This window comes from Panicum virgatum, chromosome 6K (assembly GCF_016808335.1).
Source record: "Panicum virgatum strain AP13 chromosome 6K, P.virgatum_v5, whole genome shotgun sequence".
Classification (NCBI taxonomy): Eukaryota; Viridiplantae; Streptophyta; class Magnoliopsida; order Poales; family Poaceae; genus Panicum; species Panicum virgatum.
In genome coordinates this window covers 19,507,066-19,529,940 of record NC_053141.1, presented here as the reverse complement: position 1 = coordinate 19,529,940, position 22,875 = coordinate 19,507,066, and the positions used below count along the sequence as shown (strand labels likewise).

At 51.0% G+C, this 22,875-nt stretch overlaps 3 protein-coding genes across 4 annotated transcripts; 2 read left to right on the top strand and 1 right to left on the bottom strand.

The window, feature by feature from the left end:
* The first annotated feature begins 2,819 nt into the window (after positions 1-2,819).
* LOC120713323 lies at positions 2,820-4,877 on the top strand. Its single transcript, XM_039999307.1, has 2 exons — positions 2,820-3,195; positions 4,192-4,877. The coding sequence occupies exons 1-2, from the start codon at positions 2,820-2,822 to the stop codon at positions 4,875-4,877; spliced, it is 1,062 nt and encodes a 353-aa protein (XP_039855241.1).
* A 5,655-nt stretch (positions 4,878-10,532) lies between these two features.
* Positions 10,533-13,337, bottom strand: LOC120712003 (photosynthetic NDH subunit of subcomplex B 1, chloroplastic-like). 2 transcript variants are annotated; one of them, XM_039997685.1, is made up of 6 exons: positions 12,266-13,198; positions 11,812-12,002; positions 11,443-11,700; positions 11,238-11,355; positions 11,031-11,116; positions 10,533-10,936 (listed from the first exon to the last, which is right to left on the bottom strand). In XM_039997685.1, the coding sequence occupies exons 1-6, from the start codon at positions 12,866-12,868 to the stop codon at positions 10,759-10,761; spliced, it is 1,434 nt and encodes a 477-aa protein (XP_039853619.1). In that variant the 5' UTR covers positions 12,869-13,198; the 3' UTR covers positions 10,533-10,758. The 2 variants fall into 2 exon arrangements, 1 of the variants encoding a protein (XP_039853619.1); XR_005690585.1 differs by adding an exon at positions 13,297-13,337 and having other exon boundaries at positions 10,575-10,936; positions 11,031-11,355.
* Positions 13,338-19,109: 5,772 nt separating this feature from the next.
* On the top strand, positions 19,110-22,875 carry LOC120712002 (transmembrane 9 superfamily member 10-like). Its single transcript, XM_039997684.1, has 7 exons — positions 19,110-19,362; positions 20,141-20,305; positions 20,457-20,566; positions 20,657-20,765; positions 20,848-20,960; positions 21,066-21,219; positions 21,348-22,875. The coding sequence occupies exons 1-7, from the start codon at positions 19,252-19,254 to the stop codon at positions 22,503-22,505; spliced, it is 1,920 nt and encodes a 639-aa protein (XP_039853618.1). The 5' UTR covers positions 19,110-19,251; the 3' UTR covers positions 22,506-22,875.

Here is a 22,875-nt window from a genome sequence, read left to right as displayed (position 1 = left end):
CGACGGCAAGGTGCCGGAGCTGCTTAGCGAAGGGCGGATGGTCTTCGAAGAATACGACGAGGCTGATGGCCGCGAAGAAGGTGCCTGTGACAGCGGGGTCCATCTGAGCTGTAATTCACTCGCGACTGTAATAAGAAAATTACACGTGTGTCCAGGAATATTCAGGGAATAGACCGTTGTAAAGGCTTAGGATAGTATTTACACTTGGGAGGTGAAACACCGCCTATAAATACCCCTTAATAAGCTTTGATGGGACACATTATTGAAGCGGGAAAGCTATATTACACTCGAGCATTTCTACTCCTCCCCACACTCGAATTTCGCTACCCATTCTTCTTGAGCTCCGTTGGTGAGAAATCGCGCGTCGAGGTTGGAGGGGTGGGAGGTGGGTGGTGGCGGCCGGTGGCGAGGTCGCCGCCGGCCGCGGGCGGAGGTCGAGGCGGCGGCCTTTAGGGTTTGGGTTTCTGGGGTCGGGGGAGGTCCAATGGCCGGCGGATCTAGAGGAGGTCGGGGGCGGCGGTAGGACAGGCGGAGGTGGTGGTTCGGCCGGCGGCGGAGGGCAGGCGGCGCGGGAGCGCCGCCGGCCGGGCGGGGCCGGATATCCGGTGGCCGGTGGCGGAGCGGTGGGTGTGCGGGCAGGCGGCGCGGCGGCGAGGTAGCCGCCGGCCGGGGAGGAGGATGAGGGGCGGGGGCGGACGCGGAGGACGGCTGGAGGAGGAAGAAGACCGGGAGGGCGGGCCTCGACGGCGCCGGCGAGGCAGTGGGTCTGGAGGAGGAAGAAGCAGGGGTGGGAAGATATGGTGGAGTTGGGTTGATCTGAGCCGTTTATTCCCGATCGTAGGGTCAGAAATTCGGGTGTGGGGAGGATTCTCTACACTCGAGTGTGGTGTAGACAGCCCCTATTGAAGAGAGAGAGAGAGAGAGAGAGAGAGAGAGAGAGAATATTGCACGGCTGTCCGATTGCCTGCGCTGTTCACTTGTTCGCATTCCTCTTCGTCTAGTGCGCTCTTCCTTACTATTGTAGTGTTCATCCGACCCGGAGACACTCTCCACCAATAGTTTGGCGCACCCCCACCACTGAAGCTCGAACTGGGGCAGATACCGGAAAGAGCAACTGATGCACCCTCCGGCAGCATGGTTAACATCATCAATGACATCTCTGTAGGATCTAATGAACCAGTGCACGAGACGAAGAGACAACGCAAAGAATACCTCAGAACTGTTTCTCAAGTAAGCGAAGGCAAATGCTTCCGAACCCCGTTGTCGCATGTCCCGATATCCTTCACACAGACAGATCTTTGGCTGCAACACTACCCTCATAATGATCCCCACGTCATCAGAGCCAACATTGACAAGAATTCAATACACTTCGCAAGGAATGATGTAGGGCGAATATTGATAGACAACGGAAGCTCCGTAGACATCCTGGTATGGCAGTGCTTCGTCAAGATGAGTTTCACTGAAAAAGCCTTGCAGAAGTCACAATACCCACTCATTGGCTTCGGAGGAAAGCGGATAGAAGCTCTCGGCAAGATAGAGCTCAATGTCACTTTCGACGAAGGAGCTACGCAGAGAACTGAAGCAATAACCTTTGATGTCGTGGACATAAACTACCCCTACAACACCATCTTCGGCCGCAACACACTTATGCATGAAGTTGCCTTCGGCCGGAGGAGTCGTCACAATCTTCGACAATTAGGAAGAAGCAAGAAGATGCGAAGACAATGCATCCACCGCCATCAAGAATGTCCATGTCATCAAAACACCAGAAGAGGACATTGATACGGCAGCCAGCGAAGACTCAAAAGAGGCAGAAGAGGTATCACTGGCAGAGCACACGAAGAAAGTACCATTGTGCGAAGATGTGCCCGACCGGATGGTAATCATCGACAAAGGGCTTGAGGAGGCCGAAGAGGCAAGACTCATCCAATTCCTGCGCAATAATCAAGATGTGTTTGCTTGGTCCTCATCAGATCTGCGAGGGGTCAGTAGAGCGGTCATTGAACACACGCTAAAGGTAAACTTAAAGGCGAAGCTAGTAAAACAGGCCAAGAGAACAATGTTCGAAGAAAGGCAAAAAGCAGCACAAGCCGAAATGCAAAAATTGCTAGACGCGGGCGTCATCCGCGAAGTGCAGTATCCAGAATGGCTGGCGAATGTTGTCATGGTGCCGAAGAAAAGCAGAAAGTGGCGAATGTGCATAGACTTCACAATCCTAAACAAGGCATGTCCGAAGGACGAATACCTGCTGCCACAAATCGACATGTTGGTCGATGAGGCGGCCTACTCGGAGATGCTGAGCATGCTAGATTGCTTCTCCGACTACCACCAGATCTTCATGAACAAGGTGGACGAAGAGAAAACTAGCTTCACCACTCCCTTCGGGACATATTGCTATGTGAGAATGCCAGAAGGCCTTCGAAATGTGGGTTGCACCTTCAACAGAATGATCAAAATTGTACTGGGGGGCCAACTGGGCAGAAACATCTCCGCATATGTTGACAACGTGGTTGTCCGAAGCAAGAAAAAGGAAGACCACATTCAAGTTCTTCGCGAAACATTCACCGACATGGACTGAAGCTGAACCCAGAGAAGTGCATCTTCGGCGTCGAAGAGGCAAGTTGCTATGCTGCATGATCACTGAAAGGGGAATCGAGGCGAACCCAGAGAAGATCGAAGCTATCTAGCGGATGGAACCGCCAACTACAAAGAAGGGGGTGCAAAAGCTCACAGGTAGGTTGGCTTCGCTAAACCAATTCATCTCCAAGTCAGCAGAGAAGTGTCTTCCATTCTTTAAAGCATTAAAAGGCTCCGGCAACATGGAGTGGGGCGAAGAGCAGGCGAAGGCCTTCGAAGCCCTCAAGAAATACATTGAAAATTTGGCAGTCATGTCCAGCCCTTCGGAGAAGTCGGAGTTGATGTTATACGTCGCCACGTCAGGTGTAGCTGTCAGCGCGGTTCTCGTCGAAGAGCGCACAGTCGAAGGGACATTGACGCAGGTGCCCATATATTTCGTCTCCGAAGCCCTCAACGGCTCAAAACTGCTATACTCAGAAATGGACAAGATGGCATATGTTGTGGTCATGGCAGCGCGAAAGCTTCGCTACTATTTCCAAAGCCACAAGATCAAGGTCCCGACCTCTTTTCCTCTTCGGGACATGTTTGAGAACAGAGAAGCCTCCGGCAGAATTGGCGGCAAGTGGACTACCCAGCTAGTTGAGCACACAATTGACTTCGTTTCCAGATCAGCAATCATGTCCCAGGTCTTGGCAGATTTTATCGCAGACTAGACTCGAGCTACACTTTCGCATGAATAGCCGAAATCGAAACAATATGGCAGCTCGAGTGTGATGGGGCCTATCAGAGAGATGGAGCTGGTGCTTCGGCAGTTTTGACAGCCCCTTTGGGAACGCAACTGAAGTACGCAGTGAGGCTCGACTTCAAGGGGTGCACGAATAACATCGCAAAGTACGAAGGCCTACTCTTGGGTCTTCGAAAAGCAAGAGCGCTGGACGCGCGAAGGCTATCCATCAGGTCCGATTCTGTGTTGATTACAGGCCACATCAACAAATCCAACAGAGCACTAAAGCTAGAGTTGGCGAAGTACTTGGCTGTAGTGCGAAGCATGAAAAAGTATTTCCTTGGGTTCAGCATACGCAGCTTCCCCAGATCATAGAACAAGCAGGCCGATCAGTTGGCGAAGGCGGCAGTACAACATGATCCTTTGCCACCAGATGTATTCTTCGAAACATTAAGGCAGGGCTCCGTAAATTATGCCGAAGAGCCTGCAAAATTCATCAATGCCATAACCAGCGAAGACTAGAGGGCCACTATTATGGCCTACCTTCGCGGACACTTCGTACCGGAGGATGAGAAGGAAGAAAAGAGAATGGCGCTCCGTGCCCGGAATTACAGAATCATCGCGAGATGAAGGCAAGCAGTTACTCGAAGAGATACACGCAGGGATGTGCTCCTCGCACATCGCAACAAGGGCTCTAGTAGGCAAAGCTTTTCGCGAAGGTTTCTATTGGCCTTCGGCTGTGGCAGATGCACACGATGTGGTTCGCACATGCCCAAACTGTCAAAGTCCTGCCCCATACAGCAAATTCCCACCCGACGAAGTGTAGTGGTTGCCTCCGGTATGGCCCCTCGCACAATGGGGCATCGACATTGTTGGGCCACTACCTACAGCACCAGGAAACTACAAGTACGCTGCAGTTGGAGTTGAATATTTCTCGAAATGGGTCGAAGCCAAGGTGCTCAGAGACATCACGGCCGGAGCCCTGCAGATATTCTTTTGGCAGAACATTGTCTGTCGCTTCGGCGTCCCGAAGGAGGTTACAGTGGACAATGGCAAGCAGTTCGACTGTGCAACTTTCAGGGAATTCAGTACACAGTTGGGTACGAAGCAGTGTTTCGCTTTGGTCTACCACCCGCAATCAAATGGAGCAGTGGAGAGGGCCAACGGCATCATCTTCGCAGGCATTAAGAAAAATATCACCGAGCTACCAAAGGGAAAGTGGGCGGATGAGTTGCCAAGAGTCATATGGTCTCATAACACAACAGAGTCGAGGGCCATGAAATTTACCCCATTCAAGCTTTTGTATGGCGAAGAGGCAGTCACACCAGAAGAGATCAAACTCAAATCTTGGAGAACAGCCGAAGGGGCAGAAAGAATCGAAGAGGACATAAAGCCTTCGATCGACACGATCGAAGCAAGCAAGATGCAAGCCGCAATTAACCTGGGCAAGTATCAAGAAGAGACAAGAAGGTGGAAGAACAAGAAAGTGAAGCCCAGAGATATCAAAGAGGGAGATCTAGTGCTTCGAAGAATACCAAAGGCCAAGCAAAAAGGCAAGATGTACAACAAGTGGTAAGGTCCATTTCTCGTCGCATCCATGGCGAGGCCGGAGGCTTGCAGGCTCCGCACGCTGGAAGGCACCGAAGACCCATATTCGTGGAACAAGGACATGTTACAAAAGTACTATGTGTAGGAACTATGTAAGAGCCACCGGAGGAAAATAACCGAAGGGGCTCGTAGATTAGTTTTTCCTTTTATGTAAACTTTTTTTTTCATTTGCGAAGATTCGCACAATGTACCGAAGGGCCCGTACTCTTTTTCTCACGGGGGAAGCCTTCGCGCGTTCAAATTGGGCGTCGAAGGTGTGAGGTTTTTAACGAGGCGGAACCCTATGTAACCCCTTGTGAAATATAAGCAAGGCCCGCAAAAAGAAAATCTCAAAGGCACAGGTATATTCATGAGGCACCGAAGCGTCTATCCCTCTTCGTCGAAGCGAAGAGGGGAGTCATCGGCGTAAATTGCAAGCCATGATGCTTGAAAGAAGTAAGCACGGGACGCAATCCCGAATAGGGGCTTGGCCTCCCTTAGCTTCACTTCCAAAGAAATAAAAAGAAATTCCTTCGCATAAAACGCGAAGGGTGGAAAGTCTTGTTGGGCGAAAGCCGAAGGCTAGGTGACCCTCTCTGGCTAAAAAGCCGAAGGCTCCCTAACCAAGTCCTTACGCGCGAAAGCCTAAGGCGGGAAAGTCCTGTCGTGCGAAAGCCGAAGGCTAGGCGACCCTCTCCGGCCAAAAAGCCGAAGGCTCCCTAACCAAGTCCTTATGTGCGAAAGCCTAAGGCGGGAAAGTCCTGTCGTGCGAAAGCCGAAGGGTAGGTGACCCTCTCCGGCTAAAGAGCCGAGGGCTCCCTAACAAAGTACTCAAGCAAAGAACGGGGTAAACCGCAAACCTGTTCGTCGTCTGCGCCAGCCGAGCGACAGGGGGGAGGGGATGGCACTTCGCAAAACCAATTCGCGCGCGACGGCCGCGCTAACGAACAAAACAAAACACGTTCACCCTCGCCCGCGCAAAGGGGGGTGGCACTTCGCAATACACGTTTTGCACGACCGAAGGGCCAACGAGAGAGAACACATTCATTACGAAAATAAAGTAAAACCTTGTTACAATAGGCATACACTTTGCACAATGGTGAGGAGTCACAACACTTAAATGATTACATCCGAGGACTCCTCCTCGAATATAATGCGGTCCACTTCAGATATGACTTCGTGGACCGCGCGATCTAAAATTTCTTCAGCTGTTCGGCAAAGAAATGCTTCGAAGCTGTCCCTTGCAATTGAGGGCAATGCAACATTAACCAGGCCTTCGTCGAAGATGCCTTTGCGGCGATACATAAATTCGTGAGGAGTCAACGGCTCTTCGTCCACGGGCTCCGGTTTCGGTTCGAGGAGACCAGCGGGAGCACTATACGGCCTATCGGTGTCAAGGATTCGTTTTACTTTGCGATGAAGCGCACAGTCAGTGAGAATCTTCGCGTGCTTCTCCGGATCGCGCTGAAACTTAGCAAAAAAAAACGCTTCGTATCGGCGTTCCGACGCTTATAAACCCGCTTCCTATCTGACCAAAAGTCCTCGAACGAGAGTTAGGGTTGATAGGCGTGAAACTTCGCCCAAGACGCACCAGCAACATAGAAGTCCTCCCGTTTCAAAACTCGAGGAAGGATACATTCGGTCACCTGCGCAGGGGCTAACGCAAGGTCCTGCACAGATACCGAAGGTTTTAGTTCTCAAAAATATTAATTACAACCAAAAAGTTATCCACACAATCACGAGCCACGACCCTCACACCTCGCCAGCCGCCGGGCGAGAAGAAGCCGCCGTCGTGTGGTCTTCGAGCATCGGGGCTTCATCTGCAGCCTGCCGACCGTCTTCGCCAGAAGGCGGTGCGATGGTCTCACCAATTTGACGATCCTCGCCTTCAGGTCTTTCTTCAGCAGCCGCAGGCGCCACAGCTTCGGCAAGAATGGGCTCCATGACGGCATCAGCCTTAGCTTGGAGCTGAAAGAAACCAATACCCAGAAATGGTGAGCAACGCTCAAAGCGAAGAAGCAGAGGAATCACGGAAATTCGTTCAACTTCGCGCGCACAAGAGCACGGCCTTCACCCTTGAAGAAGTGGTCCATGAAGTTCTTGGCAATGTTCTTCGCCAAGGCCGGCAGCATCTCAGGACGGACAACATCCTCCCCAGGCTAGCAAAACCCTTCGTCGCGGAAAGAACGGAGCTGCGCCTTCATCACACCGCCCGTGTTGCTAGCTTCGGTGGGAAATAGACCATACACTGCGGCGCTCAGAGTGTTAACGGCGACAACAGCGCTGAGATCTTTGTGGAAATGAGCCCTAGCGTCCAGCATTGTAACGCACACACGAAGCCACTTGACGAACGCCTCCAGCCCGACAGTGTCAGTGTCCTCCGAAGACATGTCGGGGGCCACAAGCCCGTACTTCTCGAGGAGATCAGGAAGCTCCTTCTGCAACTTCGCCGCACCAGTTTTTATTGCCTCCTTGAAAGTATGGAGCCGATTCCGCATCAGGGTCTGGCGGGTCTCCGCTTCCTCGGCAAGCTTCTTCGCAGCCCTCACCACGTCTTCCGCTTGGACTGCCCGCTCAGCCGTTGCCAAAAGTTTCGCAGTAAGGGTGGCCTTCTCTGCCGCGGACTTGTCAAGGCGTTGTTGCAGGGTGGCTTTCTCTTGCTCAAGGGCGGCCACCTTCGCTTCCATATCTGAAATAGCAGATTTCGAGCTGCTTTCGGCCGCCAGTTGCCGGAGCGTGGCCACGAAGGCTTTGAGCGACAAATCCTGGGCGCTCTCCAGCATATTCTCCAGCCCAGATTCCATCAACTTCTTCTCCATCAGCGGGAAGCAGAAAGAATCCCCCGCTTCGGTCTGGAGAGCATGCTCTCGGTCCCGGCTCTCAAGGCGAAGAGACTTCATGATGTTGCCGCCAAGAGCCCAAGACGCACGGCCGTGGGCTTCGCACCTAGCTCGACGGCAACAACCTCCGGATCAGCATCACGAACAAAGTAGCTGCTGCTATCCGAAGAGCTACTCTCGTCTTCGCCATCGCTTCCTCTGGCCTCGGAGCTAGAGGAGGCTTTGTCCCGCGTGGACGACGCCTTAGCATCCTGGCCAGAAGCAGGAACTTTGCGTGCCACAGGCGAGCAGGGGGGGAGTCGATCTTGATCTGCACCTCTTCTTCGCCCCCTCATCATCACTTTCAACGGCGGTGCTGAACTCTAGGTCCAGGCACGCCAGAGCTACTTTCAGCGGCATCACCTTCTTCGGAGCAGGGGGTGGCACTTCGGCGGACGGACGGTTGCTATCCTCGCTCCCGGCGTCCTCGAACTCCCCTTTGCTCTGCAGAGGCGATGGATGCAAAATGTCATCAAGAATCCAGCTTTGCTTCGTCGGCGGCGCTCGTAGGGGCGGCGCTCTGGCCCTCAGCAAGTTTCACCTCGGCCAAACACTGAGGAGCGGAGCCGGAGAGGCCCAAGGCATGGAACACCCGGTTCCGTCGAACTCCGCCAAGGTGCCCCACCAAGGCTTTGTGCTCGTTCGTGGAATCCGGTCCGACTATCTCGTCGGCCCAGCTCTCAATGACAGCTGGATCCACACCTGCATGGCAGAAGAGGAACAGGGCATAAGTGACAAAGCAGAGCAGTGGTATTCGCAAGAGCGAAGAACCAAGGAATAAGAAACTTATGTTCGGCCCGAGGGTTGAAGATAGTCGCAAAATCAGGAATCAGAATACCTTCGATCCAGCGGTCCTCAGCCAACCAGCTAGAGATGGCCTAGCCAGCCCTAACGGGGAAGCAGTCGCACGCCACAAACTCTTCACTGATGTCCTGCGTGCCGAAGGTCTTCGACAACTTCCGAGGCAGCGCGAGCAAAGCCTCGTCCTCGGCTCGGACGTGGGAGGCGACCTTCGGCACATCGCCAAGAGCAGGGATGTGGTCTATGACAAGGGGAAGAGTCTTCGTAGTCGGATCCAATGCAATCTTGTGATAGAACCAGTGGGACGCCCAATCAATTGCCCACTTGTTCTTGCTCGCAGCCACTGGACAAGGCAAGTTCTTGTGGAAGGCGAAGGTATAGCACCCGTATTGAGGGATAGCCGATATCTTCGCGCCATCCGAGGACTGTACGGAAATCTTCTTCGGCTGATAATGAATCCTGAAAGCAGGAGCAAAGCCCTCGGCGCTCGGAGCTATTTGGCAGGTCTTCGCTAGCCACATGTACAGACTCAACGGAAGGATCGACGTCGGTGTCATCTGATGCAGGTATACCCCAAATAGACCAAAGATGTCCACCACCACGGGGTCTAGTGGCAGCCGAAGACCGGCGGTGAACAGGCCACGAAAAACGACCACTTCATCGCTGCGAGGCTGCGCGATCGTCTTACACTTCGGCGGTGGGCGGACGACGTCCGCAGAAACAACGCCTCGGCGAACTAGATCGTCGAGGAGAGATGGCGTCATCTTCGACAGATCAAGAACAGTGGTTGTTGGTCCCTTCGAAAGATCCTTCTTCGGCGCCATATCCGAAGACGCGGAATTGTCTGACATCGCCACTTTCTGAAACACTGCAACCAAAGCGAGGAGAAGAAGATGCTACAAGGCCTGAAGGCAAGGGCAACAAGCAGTAGGGTCCGCCTTGCGCGGCACTGGTATTTAAAGGGGGGTGGGGCGGCCGCGATCGAACCAAAACACCAGCGCCGCTAAGTGAAATGACGCCCACACTCCCGTGCTCCACGACTGAGGCAAACAAACCCGAGGGTCAAAGCTGTCTCTTCAGAAGTCAAGGAACCAACTCCGAAATTTTCTCCTGCCAAAATTTTCTTCGCCAACTTCCGGGCGCAAGCTAACAAACTAACTCCGAAAATTTTGTTTCTTCGGCAAAAAATGTGAGATATTTTTTGCAGGATGGCATGGACTGCGTTTCGCCGACCACCGCTGCGGTGCCCACAAGGTCGAAGCCACGCCCCTCCCAAACTCGGACCGAGGTTCCGAGGGGCTACTGTTGGGGACACCACCTTCGGTCTGGACGTCGAAGGTACGCGAAGACCAAGCGACGCGCGTAATGAAGCGAAGGACGAGCGAAGAATATGAAGGTCTTCGGTCGGTTCACCGAAGATGCTACACGGGCGCGACAGCGAGGTGCCGGAGCTGCTCAGCGAAGGGAGGATGGTCTTCGGAGAATACGACGAGGCTGATGGCCGCGAAGAAGGTGCTTGTGACAGCGGGGCCCATCTGAGCTATAATCCACTCACGACTGTAATAAGGAAATTACACGTGTGTCTAGGAATATTTCGGGAATATGACCGTTGTAAAGGCTTAGAATAGTATTTACACCTACGAGATGAAACGCCGCCTATAAATACCCCTGTAATAAGCTTTGATGGGACACATTATTGAAGAGAGAGAGAGAATACCGCACGGCTGTCCGATTGTCTGCGCTGTTCACTTATTCGCATTTCTCTTCGCCTGGTGCGCTCTTCCTTACTGTTGTAGTGTTCGTCCGACCCAGAGACACTCTCCACCAACATACATAGTGTAGTGCAACTAATTCCGCTATAGATTATAAATTAATGTACACAAGTGATCTATGAACTATTAATTGTAGGTTATGATTTATTTTTTTATATTTGGTTATATCCGTATCCATGCTTGCACATGTACTTATGCAATAAATCTTTCGCTTTTGCATACGGCTACAGGCCATAGGTGCCGCTATAGCTTCTATAGCCCTTTTTTTATGTAATCCACTAAATTTTACAGCTCGCGCTTTGCAATATTATGCTGAATTGAAATTGCACGACGCATGAACCATGTTGTGAGCGTTGTGGCTCATATAAATTCTCTTAATTTCTATGTACAAAGCAATTTGAGATGATCTTGTCAGCAGCTACTTTGCCATTGCGAAGCTTGGAGCAGGCTCAAAGTCCTTCACTGCCTTCTTCACAGCCTCGACGTCGATGTCGATCAGTTTCCCTGTCGCTGACGTGATCACGGTGCAGCTGCCCTTGTCCTCCATGTACGGCAGAAACAGCCTCGCCTTCTCAGCCGAGGAGAACAGAGCCACACTGGAAAAAGAACAAAGACCAGAGCATGGCATGGCATGAGGAAGAGGAACCAAGAACTGCAGACACTGGTAAATATGGCAAGTTTCCTCCTCACCATGGCTTGTTGCGTGCGTTGGCGAGCTGGACGGCTGCTGTGTTGGTTGCGACCACGCCGGCGGAGTCGTTGATGAGGCAGGTGAGCTTGACAAGACAGTCAGACAGGGCATGGTAAGAACTCAAAGAGTCATCTCTGAAATGTTGCATTCCACAATGTATGAAGTTTTCATGGAGGATGGACAGATGGGCCCATAACCTCCTGTACCTGGCCCGGGGTGGTGAGGAACAGGATGTTGGTGTCCTCACCCACCTCCTCCTCAATCTCCTCCCTGTGCTTCTCATGGGGGATCACGAACAGAGGCTTCAGCCCCTTGTCGTCAGAGCTGCCAAAAAGATGTGTGAGCACTCACTGCAAATCACAGGTTCACACATTCCAGCCAAGAGACGACGACGGGAAGCGAACGGCGAACCTGATCTCCTTGGCTATCTGAGCCCAGTGCTCGAGGGGCAGGAGGCAGTCGTCGTCTCCCCTGGACTTCATGCTGGCGACGGAGTCGGAGGCGATGCCATGGACGACGACGTACTTGCCCTTCTGGACGCCGGCGCTGTCGTACTTGCCCTCCACGTACGCCCGCAGCTTCTTGGAGATGGACACCCGGAGCGGCGGCGTCGGCTGCTGGGGCACGTTCTTCGCCGGCCGGCCAATCCACTCCAGCATCTCCTTGTACCTGACAGAGTAGTCTTGCTTGAATTTAAGTTTCGAAATTGGCATATATAATTTGTCTGAACATTCAGACGGCCGGACATGGTCTTTGCGCTGCGAATGGTGGTGATCTTACATGTGGTAGCCGCCGTCGGAGAGGTTGGTGGTCGGCGCCTTGAACATCTCGGTTAGGAACAGCCCCGCGCCGACGCTGTTGACGTTGGGGTAAACGTAGCCGATCTTGTCGCGCGCCGACGACATGAAGAGGAAGAGCGCGTGCCCGATGCCGGCCAGCCTCGTGGACAAGATCAAATCATAGTACCTATTCTGCCAATTGCAAGTTTGCAACAGCAACATCACGAGGTTCAGCCAACCAAAATGTTGGGACAAAGCAAGCTAACAGCAGCACAAAGTGGCCAGGTTTAGCAATTCAAATTTCCAAAAAAAAGTTGTGCCTATTTCTATTCACAATCAGTCATCAATTCTGTCACTAGCTGATCATAATTGCAACAGATGATTGAACATTTTCTTACAGTACAAACGCCATGGATGTAGAGGACCCAATTGCAACAAAGCCCAAGAAGCAGTACCTTGAGGATGCCGAGCTGGTGCGTGTACTCGGCTGGCTCCGGCCAGTCGTCGTCGGGGTCGTAGACGGTGGCGTACCTGACGTTCTTGCACATCTCGTAGACCTGCTTCCCCCTGGCCGACGTCACCACGTCGACGACCACGCCGGGGTAGCGGTCCTTGAGCATCTGCACGACGGGGAAGAAGAGCACGTTCTCGTACACGCCGCCCGACACGACGCAGCAGGCGCGCCGCACGTCGCCGCGGACCTTGGACGCGAGGCTGTCCAGCTCCGGGTTGTACCCCTGCGGGAACCGGAGGAACCCGTAGGGGTTGGCCGGATCCTCGGGCGGCCGCGGGTCCTCCTCCTGCTTCCCGCCGGCGAACATGCCCTGGTAGTCGAACTCCTCGTCGGGCCCGTCGTCGAACGGGTCCAGCCACGGGTTCCTCTTCTTCGCAGACCGCGCCACGATGCTGCCGCGGCGGTGGCGGTGGCTGGTGGAGGGGAGGAGGAGGAGGTGGTTGCAGCACGGCCGTGGCGCGGGGGGCTTCGCCGGTGCCGGCGCCACGGCATGGGTGGTCGCCGGCGTGGTGGCCATGGAAGTCGACATGGTTGGCGCCTGCATGGCAGAGCTTGCTTCTTGCTCGGCTCACTTGCTCTTGCTCTTGAGCGTGTTGATGTGTTGCTCCTAGCTTTGGATATTGTTGCTGCCGGTATCTGTCTGTGACTCTTTCTTTTCGGGTCTTTTTTTTTGGGTGAGGGAAGAGTGGAGGGAGAAGGGATTGGGTTTGAGCTTGGATGTATGGACGAGGAGGGATAAAGTGCATGCAGATGCTGCCATGCATCCGGGCTTTGTTCTTTTCTGTTCTTGTGCTCTTTCTCTTTTGGCATGTATCTCGGTTGGGTGCCGGGTGCCAGCTCAAAGACAAGTGAATCTTTTGCAACCGATCATGCGCTGCATGACATGTAAACATTGAGTGAAGGAATGAAACAAATTCTTCAAATGCGATGTTCTTGAAATATAGAGATAACATATTATAATAAATGTTTTACCTTAAATAAATAATGTTCCATCTTAATGAAAGCGTCCCAGCTCCACAAGAAATTAAAGATGATATGTTTAATATAAGGGAAAGCTAGCACTCACCTGAGTGATTTGAGGCATCTCCTCACTTGATTTTTTCTTTCACCAAATCCTCCCTTTCTTCTCCAACTCCGGTGAGGTTCCGGCAGGCCGGCCCGGCGGTGGCGGCGGGCGCAGCGGCGGCAAGGCCGGCGGCGGGGGCACTGCCAGCCCGGGCGGTGGAGGACGGCGGTTGGGCCGGTGCCGGGGCGGGGGCGACGGCAGCGCGAGGCGGCGGAGGGAGGGGCCGGCACGGTGGCCGGCGCAGGCGAGCTAGGTCTGCGCCGAAGCTTCTATATGTCACTTGAGTGAAAGAAGAGCTCTCCTCACTCGATTTTTTAGACCGCTGGATCAAAATCCAACGATTCTCCTTCATCTTCCTCCTCCAGTCATCTTCTTCCCAACCTTCTTCCCCTTCCCGTGCCGGCCCGCCCCCGCCGCCGCCCCTCCGGCGCATGCGAGCTAGGGCTGCGCTGGAGCTCCGGTGCGGCCGCCCTAGCTCGACCGCGCCGGCCTTGCCGCCGCCACCGTCGGGCCGGCCTTCCGCCGCCGGCCCTCCTAAGGACGGCGGTGAGCAGCAGCCCCACTAGCAAACCCGAACCTGAACCCTAACCCTAACCTCGCCGGAACCTCGCCAGAGTTGGAGAAGAAAGGGAGGATTTGGTGAAAGAAAAAATCGAGTGAGGAGATGCCTCAAATCACTCAGGTGAGTGATAGCTTTTCCTATACTTAATGATGCGCTAGAACTTTGACCTCATTGTTACGAGGGGATGGTCACGACCCGTGTGATAATGTATATATTATTTTTTGTACATGCATATTTGCTAGTAAAATGTGAAAAAATGAACAGAAATAAAGTAGAAAAAATGTGTGGTCTTCTACAAAACATGGAAACAAAAAGAAAAAAAATCTAGTTTACTTGGAATAGAAAGGAATCTATGAATGAATAAATATACATTGCAAATGAGAACGAGAAAGAGAGGAAATATAAAATGGAAGAAAATAAAATAGAAAGGGAAAAGCCCCCACATCGTGAAAAAACTAAAAAGAAAAAATATCAGAAAATGCTCGCTGAAAAGGAAACAAAAACGTCTGGACCACCATTGAAGAAGAAAAATGATTTGATAGTGTGCCAACCTGGGCTAATCTATAAAATCTATATAGGCCTTGTTTAGTTGCAAAATTCAAAATTTCAAATCTATCATATCAAACGGGAATCTTACATGTATGGAGTACGAAATCTAGACGAAATAAACAACTAATTGCATAGTTTGCTTGTAAATTACGAGACGAATCTAATGAGTCTAATTAGACCATGATTAGACACTAATTGCTACAATAGTTGCTACAGTAACCATGCACTAATCATGAATTAATTAGGCTCATTAAATTCGTCTCGTAGTTTACAGACGAGTTCTGTAATTAATTTTATAATTAGTCTACATTTAGTACTTCAAATATAAAAAAAAATCATTCCAAAAACTTTACACCCTACAACTAAACGAGGCCATAGTTAGTCCCCACTAGAGATTTCTCTTAATATGCAAGCTGTCCACCTCAGTAATACACTATCACGTGCAATTAAAACTCACTACACTAACATTTGTTATCCTTGTCAACATGTTATGCAATCCACTATCACTAATTTATAATAGTTTATTCATTTAGATAAGTAATTACGTAAGTAATAATTTTATATCTATATCTATAAAACTTATATAGAAATTCATATCTATATCTATAAAACCTATATAGAAGCTCCTCACTAAAGATGACTAGAGATTTCTCTCAACATAAGACTGCCGCAGCAACTGGTGTCGGTGCGAAGAAAGGTATGGTTGCTGCCGCTGATCAGCAGCATGTAGCTATAGGGCACAAGAAGTTGGACTACAAGACAATACCTAAGTGGCACATCGACTCCCTACCAGGGTTTTATTTCCCAACCGGAAACCGGTTACCGCCGCCCTCCGGTACCGGTTTACCGGACCGGTTAGGCCGGTAACCGGTGGAAACCGGTTGAATTCAAATCCAAATTCAAATAAATTCAAATTTTCCCGTGCAACCGGTTCCGACCGGTTTACCGGCCGGTTTTACCGGTTTACCGGTCGGTTTGACCGGTTTGAAATTCAAAAGCTCCCGTGCAACCGGTTTACCGGCCGGTTTTACCGGTTTACCGACCGGTTTGACCGGTTTACCGGCCGGTTTGACCGGTTTGATCGGTGGGCCTTCATGGGCTGGCCCATTTTTTTTTCTTTTTCTTTTTTGATTTAACTTTAAATTCCCACAAACTATACTAAATGAATGAATTTTTGAGAAAATTTGACACTATTAGATTCATCACACCTTGAAGTATTTTTAGGAATTTTTTGAGAATTTTTCATTTTTTGAATTCAAATTTAAAATTTGAATTTTGGCCGGTTGGGTACCGGCCGGAACCGGAACCGGACCGGACCGGTTTGACCGGTAACCGGTCAAACCGGACCGGTTCCCACCGGTTAGGTTAACCTTGCTCCCTACTACGAGAGTATGGTTTACACGCCACCGACGGTCTCAACAACAAGTGGAAATTCGCCATTGGGCCATGGGCACATCTCTCTGTTCTCTCAAGTAACCATATCGTCACCTTGATTATTCTAGCCATTTAGATCAATTTCGTGCACATCTTCCGTCCATCAAGATTATTATTTTTTTATCATATTTTAACGGAAAGCATCTTCAAATCCCGCAGCAACGCGTGGGAAATCATCTAGTATTGTAGAGAAAAGCAAGTGTGGCCTGCCAGAAACATATGTTGGGTTGTAAATGTAAATCATTCCGGTGGGCTGGCTACCTCTACTTTTTTTTTTTGAAAATCAGGGCAGGGGCACTACCGAATTATGTTAGAAGAAGTCGGAGTCTTACATAGATAACTTAAAACCTCTGCACGCATGAAAGGTAAATGCATAGTTAACTAAAATACATCAGATACATCAGGGTGTTGCACGCCCTGAACCGAAGATAGACTTCCTCCGTGACAAAGTGTAGTACCGTCCAAGACTCAGCTTCGTTCCCTTCAAAAATTCTCCGGTCCCTCTCCTTCCATAAGTTTCAGGTCATGTACATGTGCACGACCGTTTGTTCTTTTCTGCCCTCTTGGTAGGTTCTGCGGAGAATGAATCCACCAGTCCTCCAAGCTTATGTCAGTTGCCGGCTTGCGAACTAGATCATGCGTCTAGGTCTGAATGAGCTTCCAAACCCTCTGCGCAAATAGGCATTGCAATCAGAGTAGAGCAGCAGTGCGTGGACGACAAAAGGCTCATTTGTTGCTCGCGCGATGGATAGCTGTTCCGCTGGGACGCACATGGAAGTATGATGGGAAGTATGATGGCACGTAGGGGAGGTAATGAATCATGACTTTAGTGGTCTCTCCACAATTCAAATTGACTCTTACATATTTTTAGATCAAAATTGTATAAAATTATTCCGACTTTTAAATAATTAAAATCAAATTTTAAGGCGCTTTACCACCCCTGCCTAATGGTAGGTTGACCGCGTACATGCCTTCCGAGATGGACCAGCTTGCTTGCTAACGCACGACGCTTTTACGTGGGCGCGGCTGGGCATCGCTTCAGGTGATGAGATCCACATCCATTGCCTCAAGCAAACATGTCTTCCTCCTGACGTCCGCCACCCGCCGGCCTCAAGCAAACATGTCTTCCTACCGCCGCCAGCCCTTCTCCCACCCCACTGGCGGCGGTGGCGGGAGGCGGCGGCGGCGGGGGTGGGAGGGCGGCCGGCGCTGGCCCGCCAGCGCCGGCCGCCCTACCACCCCCGCCGCCGCCGCCTCCCGCCGCCGCAGCCGTTGCCGTCGATTCCCCCGCCCCGGCGCCGGCCCAACCGCCATCTCCACCGCCCGGCCGGCGGCGCCCTCGCCGCCCCCGCGTCCGCCTCCTCCGCCGGGCCGGCCTGCCACCGCCGGCCCTCCCTCTATGGCCGGTGGTGAGCGGCCACCCCCCGGCAACCCGAACCCCGAAACCCTAACCTAGCACGGGCAACAAACGACGGCGAGCGGCAGCGTGAGCACGACGGCGGCGAGACGGAGGAGGAAGGAGGAGTGGCGGCGTCACCTAGGCCCAAATGATAATTGGGCCGAAATCGCGAACTGGAACTCTTCAGACGATGATTTTATGGTTTGCAGCGTGCGCGACATATAGTCGCAGCGCTTTTACGTGCCCCAATTTCTATATCTCGGATACACGCACGCCCGGCCCACGGCGATATGGTGTGTACAGTACAGTTGTAATCACGCATCTATGCATGTGGAGCGTCAAGTGTGATGATGGATGATACAGAATCATGGGCTGGCACGTCCACCGGCCTTCACGGTACGAGGACGTCGTGCACCAGTGTCGTGCTTGCAGGGTTTGGCGACATCGACACTTCGACAGACAGATCCAGGCTCCCGGCTGAGGCTTGTCCCCGTCGGTGATCGAATTACCATCCAACTGTTTGTTTTGTTTGAAGAGTCACGGTGATCTTTAATTATATCTTCTACTTCCTTCAGTAGAACTCCATTAACATATCAACAGTATGGAAAAATGGCACCCCCAACACACAAAATAACCGTGCAGAACGTCCAGGCGGGAGCTGGTGCAGAAAGAAACCATCTATCTTTCGGTGTCCTTTGCTTTTCTCAAGATTGATACCCCTTTTCTTCTTCTGTTCACGGTCCCTTGAACTAGTGCAATACGGAGGAGAATTGACTTGAACTGGAGTCTTAAAAAGAAACCCAACAACTAGTACGGAATTAAAAGAAAAGCAAGCAAATTAAACCAGCAAACAGCTAGTAGTACTCCAAGACGTACATCTGGACTCATTATTTCACACAATGCAACGGGAAATGGTTGAACTGCAGCATTTGCTCTGATGGACAGGCTTGCAAATCCCCCACTTACCACCCCGGAAGACCTTGGCCCCACCTGTCATCGAGACCGTGTCTCACGGGGTGGGTCGTCGCCGATCGCCACCGACAGAGACCGGATCCGTGCTCACCGCGCGCTAAAGAGAAACTTCAACCCGGTCTCACCGGCAGGTGGACCCCGGCTGGCCGGGCCCGCTTCTCAGTTGCTGGTGCAGGGTCGCGGCAGTGGTTCGCGCCGGCCGCCTTGCGGTCCGGTCGTGCCCGTGCGTGCTCCCCCCACCACCGCAACAACGCGCGCGCACCAAACTCACCTTTTCTTTCCGTGGCGCGCACCTAACGCACCCGCTGACGCACGGGCCCTCCTTGACCGGTTCGGGGGGCGAGCGTGGGCCCCCCTACCCGAATCGTTTGGCACGAACGCAAGCAAAAGCTCGTGTTGTCACGTAGGTGAGACGTTCCGGTCCCTCTCTCTCGCCGCGGCTGGCTGCATACTCCGTGCCGAGCACCAACCGGCGGCCGCGCCGCGCCGTCACTGAACGGTGGGACCGACGAGCTACCTGACATTCTGGCCCGCGTGTCAGCGTAAGTCCCTCCTTCAAGATTCGGTAGGCGCTGAACCTCGTGCTTTTCTCTGACAGGTGGGTCCACTGATTTTATCCGTTACCGCAACGTAGAAACACCAGCTAGACTGAGCAGTGGGGTCACTAGGCGGGACTAACTAACGGGCCCACGTGTCGGTGATGTGTTAAGTGGTGGCAGGCCGCGCGCCTCCGGGCCCGCGTGGGGTGGCACTGCGCCCACCTCCATTAAACCGTCACCACCACCCCCGCACCTCGTCGCGCGCCGCAGCGGAAAAGCGCCATCTCGTCCTTGACTCCTTGGTCGCCCCCGCCGCTTGCCTGCCCCTCTCTCTCTCCCTCGCCCCCACCGCGCGCCCGGGGGGAAGGGGAAAGCAGCGAGCGCCGCGCCACTCCGCCCGCCCGCCATGGCGCCGCCGGGGTGGGCCGTCGCCCTCGCCGCACTCTGCCTCGCCGCGCTAGCGCCGCCCGCCGCGGGGTTCTACCTCCCCGGCGTCGTGCCCCACGACTTCGAGATGGTACGGTCCCCCCCCCCCCCGGCTCTCTCTCTGTCTCGTGGCAGGCGTGCTTTATGCAGCTGCTCGGAGCTCGACTCGTCGGATCGAATCCCTGGTCGCTGTCGGCCTCATGCGTGCTCGCGTCTGCGTCCCGAGCATATGGCGGAGGGCGGATCTAGGCGCGCGATGAGTCGCGACTCGCCTCCGGGGGGCACTCCGGGCGGAGCTGCAAAATTTTACATTCGCGATTGCCCGGTGCTGGGGTGACAACATCACCATTCACCAAAGAAGCGTATCGGGCATTTAGATGATTATTTAGTGTTGGTCGCTGTCGGTGACGATTTTTTTTTAAAGACTGTTCTGGAATTTACTTTCCATTGATTTTTTTTTCAAGCATTTAACCTCTGTAGCTGTGGAGATCCTAGTTTTCCACCCTGGGATCGCGATAGTAGTTGCACTTATTTTTTCCTGTTAACCTGTAAGATTTTTTTTATACTTGGTTTATATTTTGGTATATGTTTTACTTGTTTATTTTTTCAGTATCTGACCTAGTGTCGACTTGTGGTCTTACTTGTTATTAGTATAGGTGATATATACATGTGGAGTGCCATTTGAATTATTTAAATGGTATATTTGCCAGCATTTTGCATTGTATTGTGAGTTGTGACGTCTTATTCCTTGAAAGGGCTGGAAACATGTGCCATACTTACTGAAAAATATTCTTGCAGTTTTGTTAATTGTGACCGCTAGCTTAATACTAGTTTCTAAGAATCATTTCTTCTGATCCATCTTCATACAGAAAGATCCTCTCCCGGTGAAAGTCAACAAGCTGACTTCAATCAAGACCCAACTGCCCTACTCCTACTATTCTCTCCCATTCTGCAAGCCGGATACAATAGTTGACAGTGCTGAAAACCTTGGTGAAGTTCTTCGTGGTGACCGCATTGAGAACTCTCCATATACGGTGTGTTATATCACTGTACATTGGTTTCATAGATCACTGTTTAACATATTAGGATTGCTGCTAGTTTGTTCTGTCACTGTACATTGGTTTTATGGATCACTGTTTAACATATTAGGATTACTGCTAACATTTTCTCATGTATGTTTTCCAGTTTGAAATGAGGGAGCCTCAGATGTGTCAAATTGTTTGCAAGATTTCTGTCGGGGAGAAAGAAGCAAAACTTCTCAAGGAAAAGATTGAAGACGAGTACCGCGTCAACATGTATGTCAATCAATAATTTAGCTTCTTCATTCTTGACCAATTATTCATGTCCCTTAGTTGTTGTAAACATGAATTTCTCTAAATCAACAGGATTCTTGACAACCTACCTCTAGTTGTTCCTATTCAAAGAATGGATCAAGAAGATGCTTATTTCTATCAGCATGGATTCCATGTTGGAGCTAAAGGAAAATTCTTGGGGGTAAGTAGCTATGCCGCATTGATAAAATGTCATATAAATGTGAAGTTTACAACATGAACTTGAACATTTATCTATTTGGCAGAGCAAGGATGAAAAGTACTTCATCCACAACCATTTGTCCTTTACGGTGAAATATCACAGGGATGAACAAAGGGATGTTTCCAGGATTGTGGCCTTTGAAGTGAAACCATACAGGTATATTTCAGTTGTTGATGTTTTAAACAATTATGTTCTGAAGTATTTGAATGTTGACATCCTCCCAGTTGTTACATTTGATCACAAAAATGACGTATTCTGCAGTGTTAAGCATGAATATGAAGGGCAGTGGAATGATAAGAAGACCCGCCTGACAACATGTGATCCTCATGCTCAGCGTGTAATTACATCATCCGAATCTCCTCAGGAGGTTGAAGTTGGCAAGGACATCATATTTACTTATGATGTGGATTTCAAGGTCGAATTGAATATACACGAGATTTATCTTGTATTTGGAACAAGTGATCATAGTTGCTGTAGTAAACAATAAGTGAAACATGAATACTGTCTGTTTTCTCATTTCTGAACCACTCTGTCAATTTTCAGGAGAGTGATATCAAATGGGCATCTCGGTGGGACAGCTATTTGCTAATGACAGATGATCAGATCCACTGGTTCTCCATTGTGAATTCTCTCATGATCGTTCTCTTCCTTTCTGGAATGGTTGCAATGATCATGCTCCGTACCCTTTACCGGGATATCTCCAAATATAACCAGCTTGAGACTCAGGAGGAGGCCCACGAAGAGACTGGATGGAAGCTTGTCCATGGTGATGTTTTCAGGCCTCCATCAAACTCTGACTTGCTCTGTGTCTATGTTGGCACTGGTGTCCAGTTCTTTGGCATGCTGCTTGTCACCATGGTATTTGCAGTTCTTGGCTTCCTTTCTCCATCAAATAGGGGTGGACTAATGACAGCTATGCTCCTGCTGTGGGTATTCATGGGGCTTCTTGCTGGCTACTCTTCTTCACGTCTCTACAAGTTGTTCAAGGGCTCAGAATGGAAGAACATTGCCTTGAGGACAGCCTTCACTTTCCCTGGCAGCGTGTTTGCTATTTTCTTCTTCTTGAATGCTCTTATCTGGGGGCAGAAGTCCTCAGGAGCTGTACCATTCACTACCATGTTTGCTCTTGTGCTCCTTTGGTTCGGTATCTCAGTGCCATTGGTTTTTGTTGGAAGCTTCCTTGGCTTCAAGAAACCTACCATTGAAGATCCTGTGAAGACAAACAAGATACCGAGGCAGATCCCTGAGCAGGCCTGGTACATGAACCCAATCTTTTCAATTTTGATCGGAGGAATCCTTCCCTTTGGAGCTGTGTTCATTGAGCTTTTCTTCATCCTTACGTCCATCTGGCTGCAACAGTTCTACTACATCTTTGGGTTCCTCTTCCTCGTCTTCCTGATCCTTATCATCACATGTGCTGAGATCTCAATTGTGCTATGCTACTTCCAGCTCTGCAGTGAGGATTACCTGTGGTGGTGGAGGTCATACTTGACATCGGGTTCCTCTGCTCTCTACCTGTTCTTGTATGCAACCTTCTATTTCTTCACAAAGCTAGAGATCACCAAGTTTGTCTCTGCCGTTCTGTACTTTGGCTACATGCTCATTGCCTCGTATGCCTTCTTTGCCTTGACTGGCACGATTGGGTTCTATGCTTGCTTCCTGTTCACAAGGCTTATTTACTCTTCCGTCAAGATTGAATAAGGTTCAAGTGATCTCTTGCCTAATTCTTTGTTTCCACGAAGAAGGATTCTGCGGATAAAAAAATCTACAGAGAAGCCCTGAAATTAGCTGAGCAACCTTTGGTTTTCAGTTCTCAAAGCTGGTAGTTATGATGAGGTGACGATTCGTTATCATATAATTCAGGTATTATAGCTAGTATAGTGACTTTTTGTCTTCTCTATTTTGTTTTCTATTTTGGGCTGTGCCTTTGGACTGCAAGGATGTATGCTTATTATGCACTCCTTGCAGAGCGACCTGTATACGAATGCTGAGTAATCTATTTCTTGTTCATGTCAGAATCTATGTACTTGTTGACTTCCAAAAGATACATCACAGTTAAAATGTTTGAATA

Excerpts from the sequence above, each read along its gene's own strand:
- LOC120713323 (XM_039999307.1), top strand. The coding sequence starts at position 2,820 with ATGGAGTGGGGCGAAGAGCAGGCGAAGGCCTTCGAAGCCCTCAAGAAA. Across the intron at positions 3,196-4,191 it reads AGCCTCCGGCAGAATTGGCG|CACCAGGAAACTACAAGTAC; the intron begins GCAAGTGGACTA and ends CACTACCTACAG.
- LOC120712003 (XM_039997685.1), bottom strand. The coding sequence starts at position 12,868 with ATGCAGGCGCCAACCATGTCGACTTCCATGGCCACCACGCCGGCGACC. Across the intron at positions 12,003-12,265 it reads ACCAGCTCGGCATCCTCAAG|AATAGGTACTATGATTTGAT; the intron begins GTACTGCTTCTT and ends TGCAATTGGCAG. Across the intron at positions 11,701-11,811 it reads TCCGACGGCGGCTACCACAT|GTACAAGGAGATGCTGGAGT; the intron begins GTAAGATCACCA and ends CTACTCTGTCAG.
- LOC120712002 (XM_039997684.1), top strand. The coding sequence starts at position 19,252 with ATGGCGCCGCCGGGGTGGGCCGTCGCCCTCGCCGCACTCTGCCTCGCC. Across the intron at positions 20,766-20,847 it reads CTAAAGGAAAATTCTTGGGG|AGCAAGGATGAAAAGTACTT; the intron begins GTAAGTAGCTAT and ends TCTATTTGGCAG. Across the intron at positions 20,961-21,065 it reads TTTGAAGTGAAACCATACAG|TGTTAAGCATGAATATGAAG; the intron begins GTATATTTCAGT and ends CGTATTCTGCAG.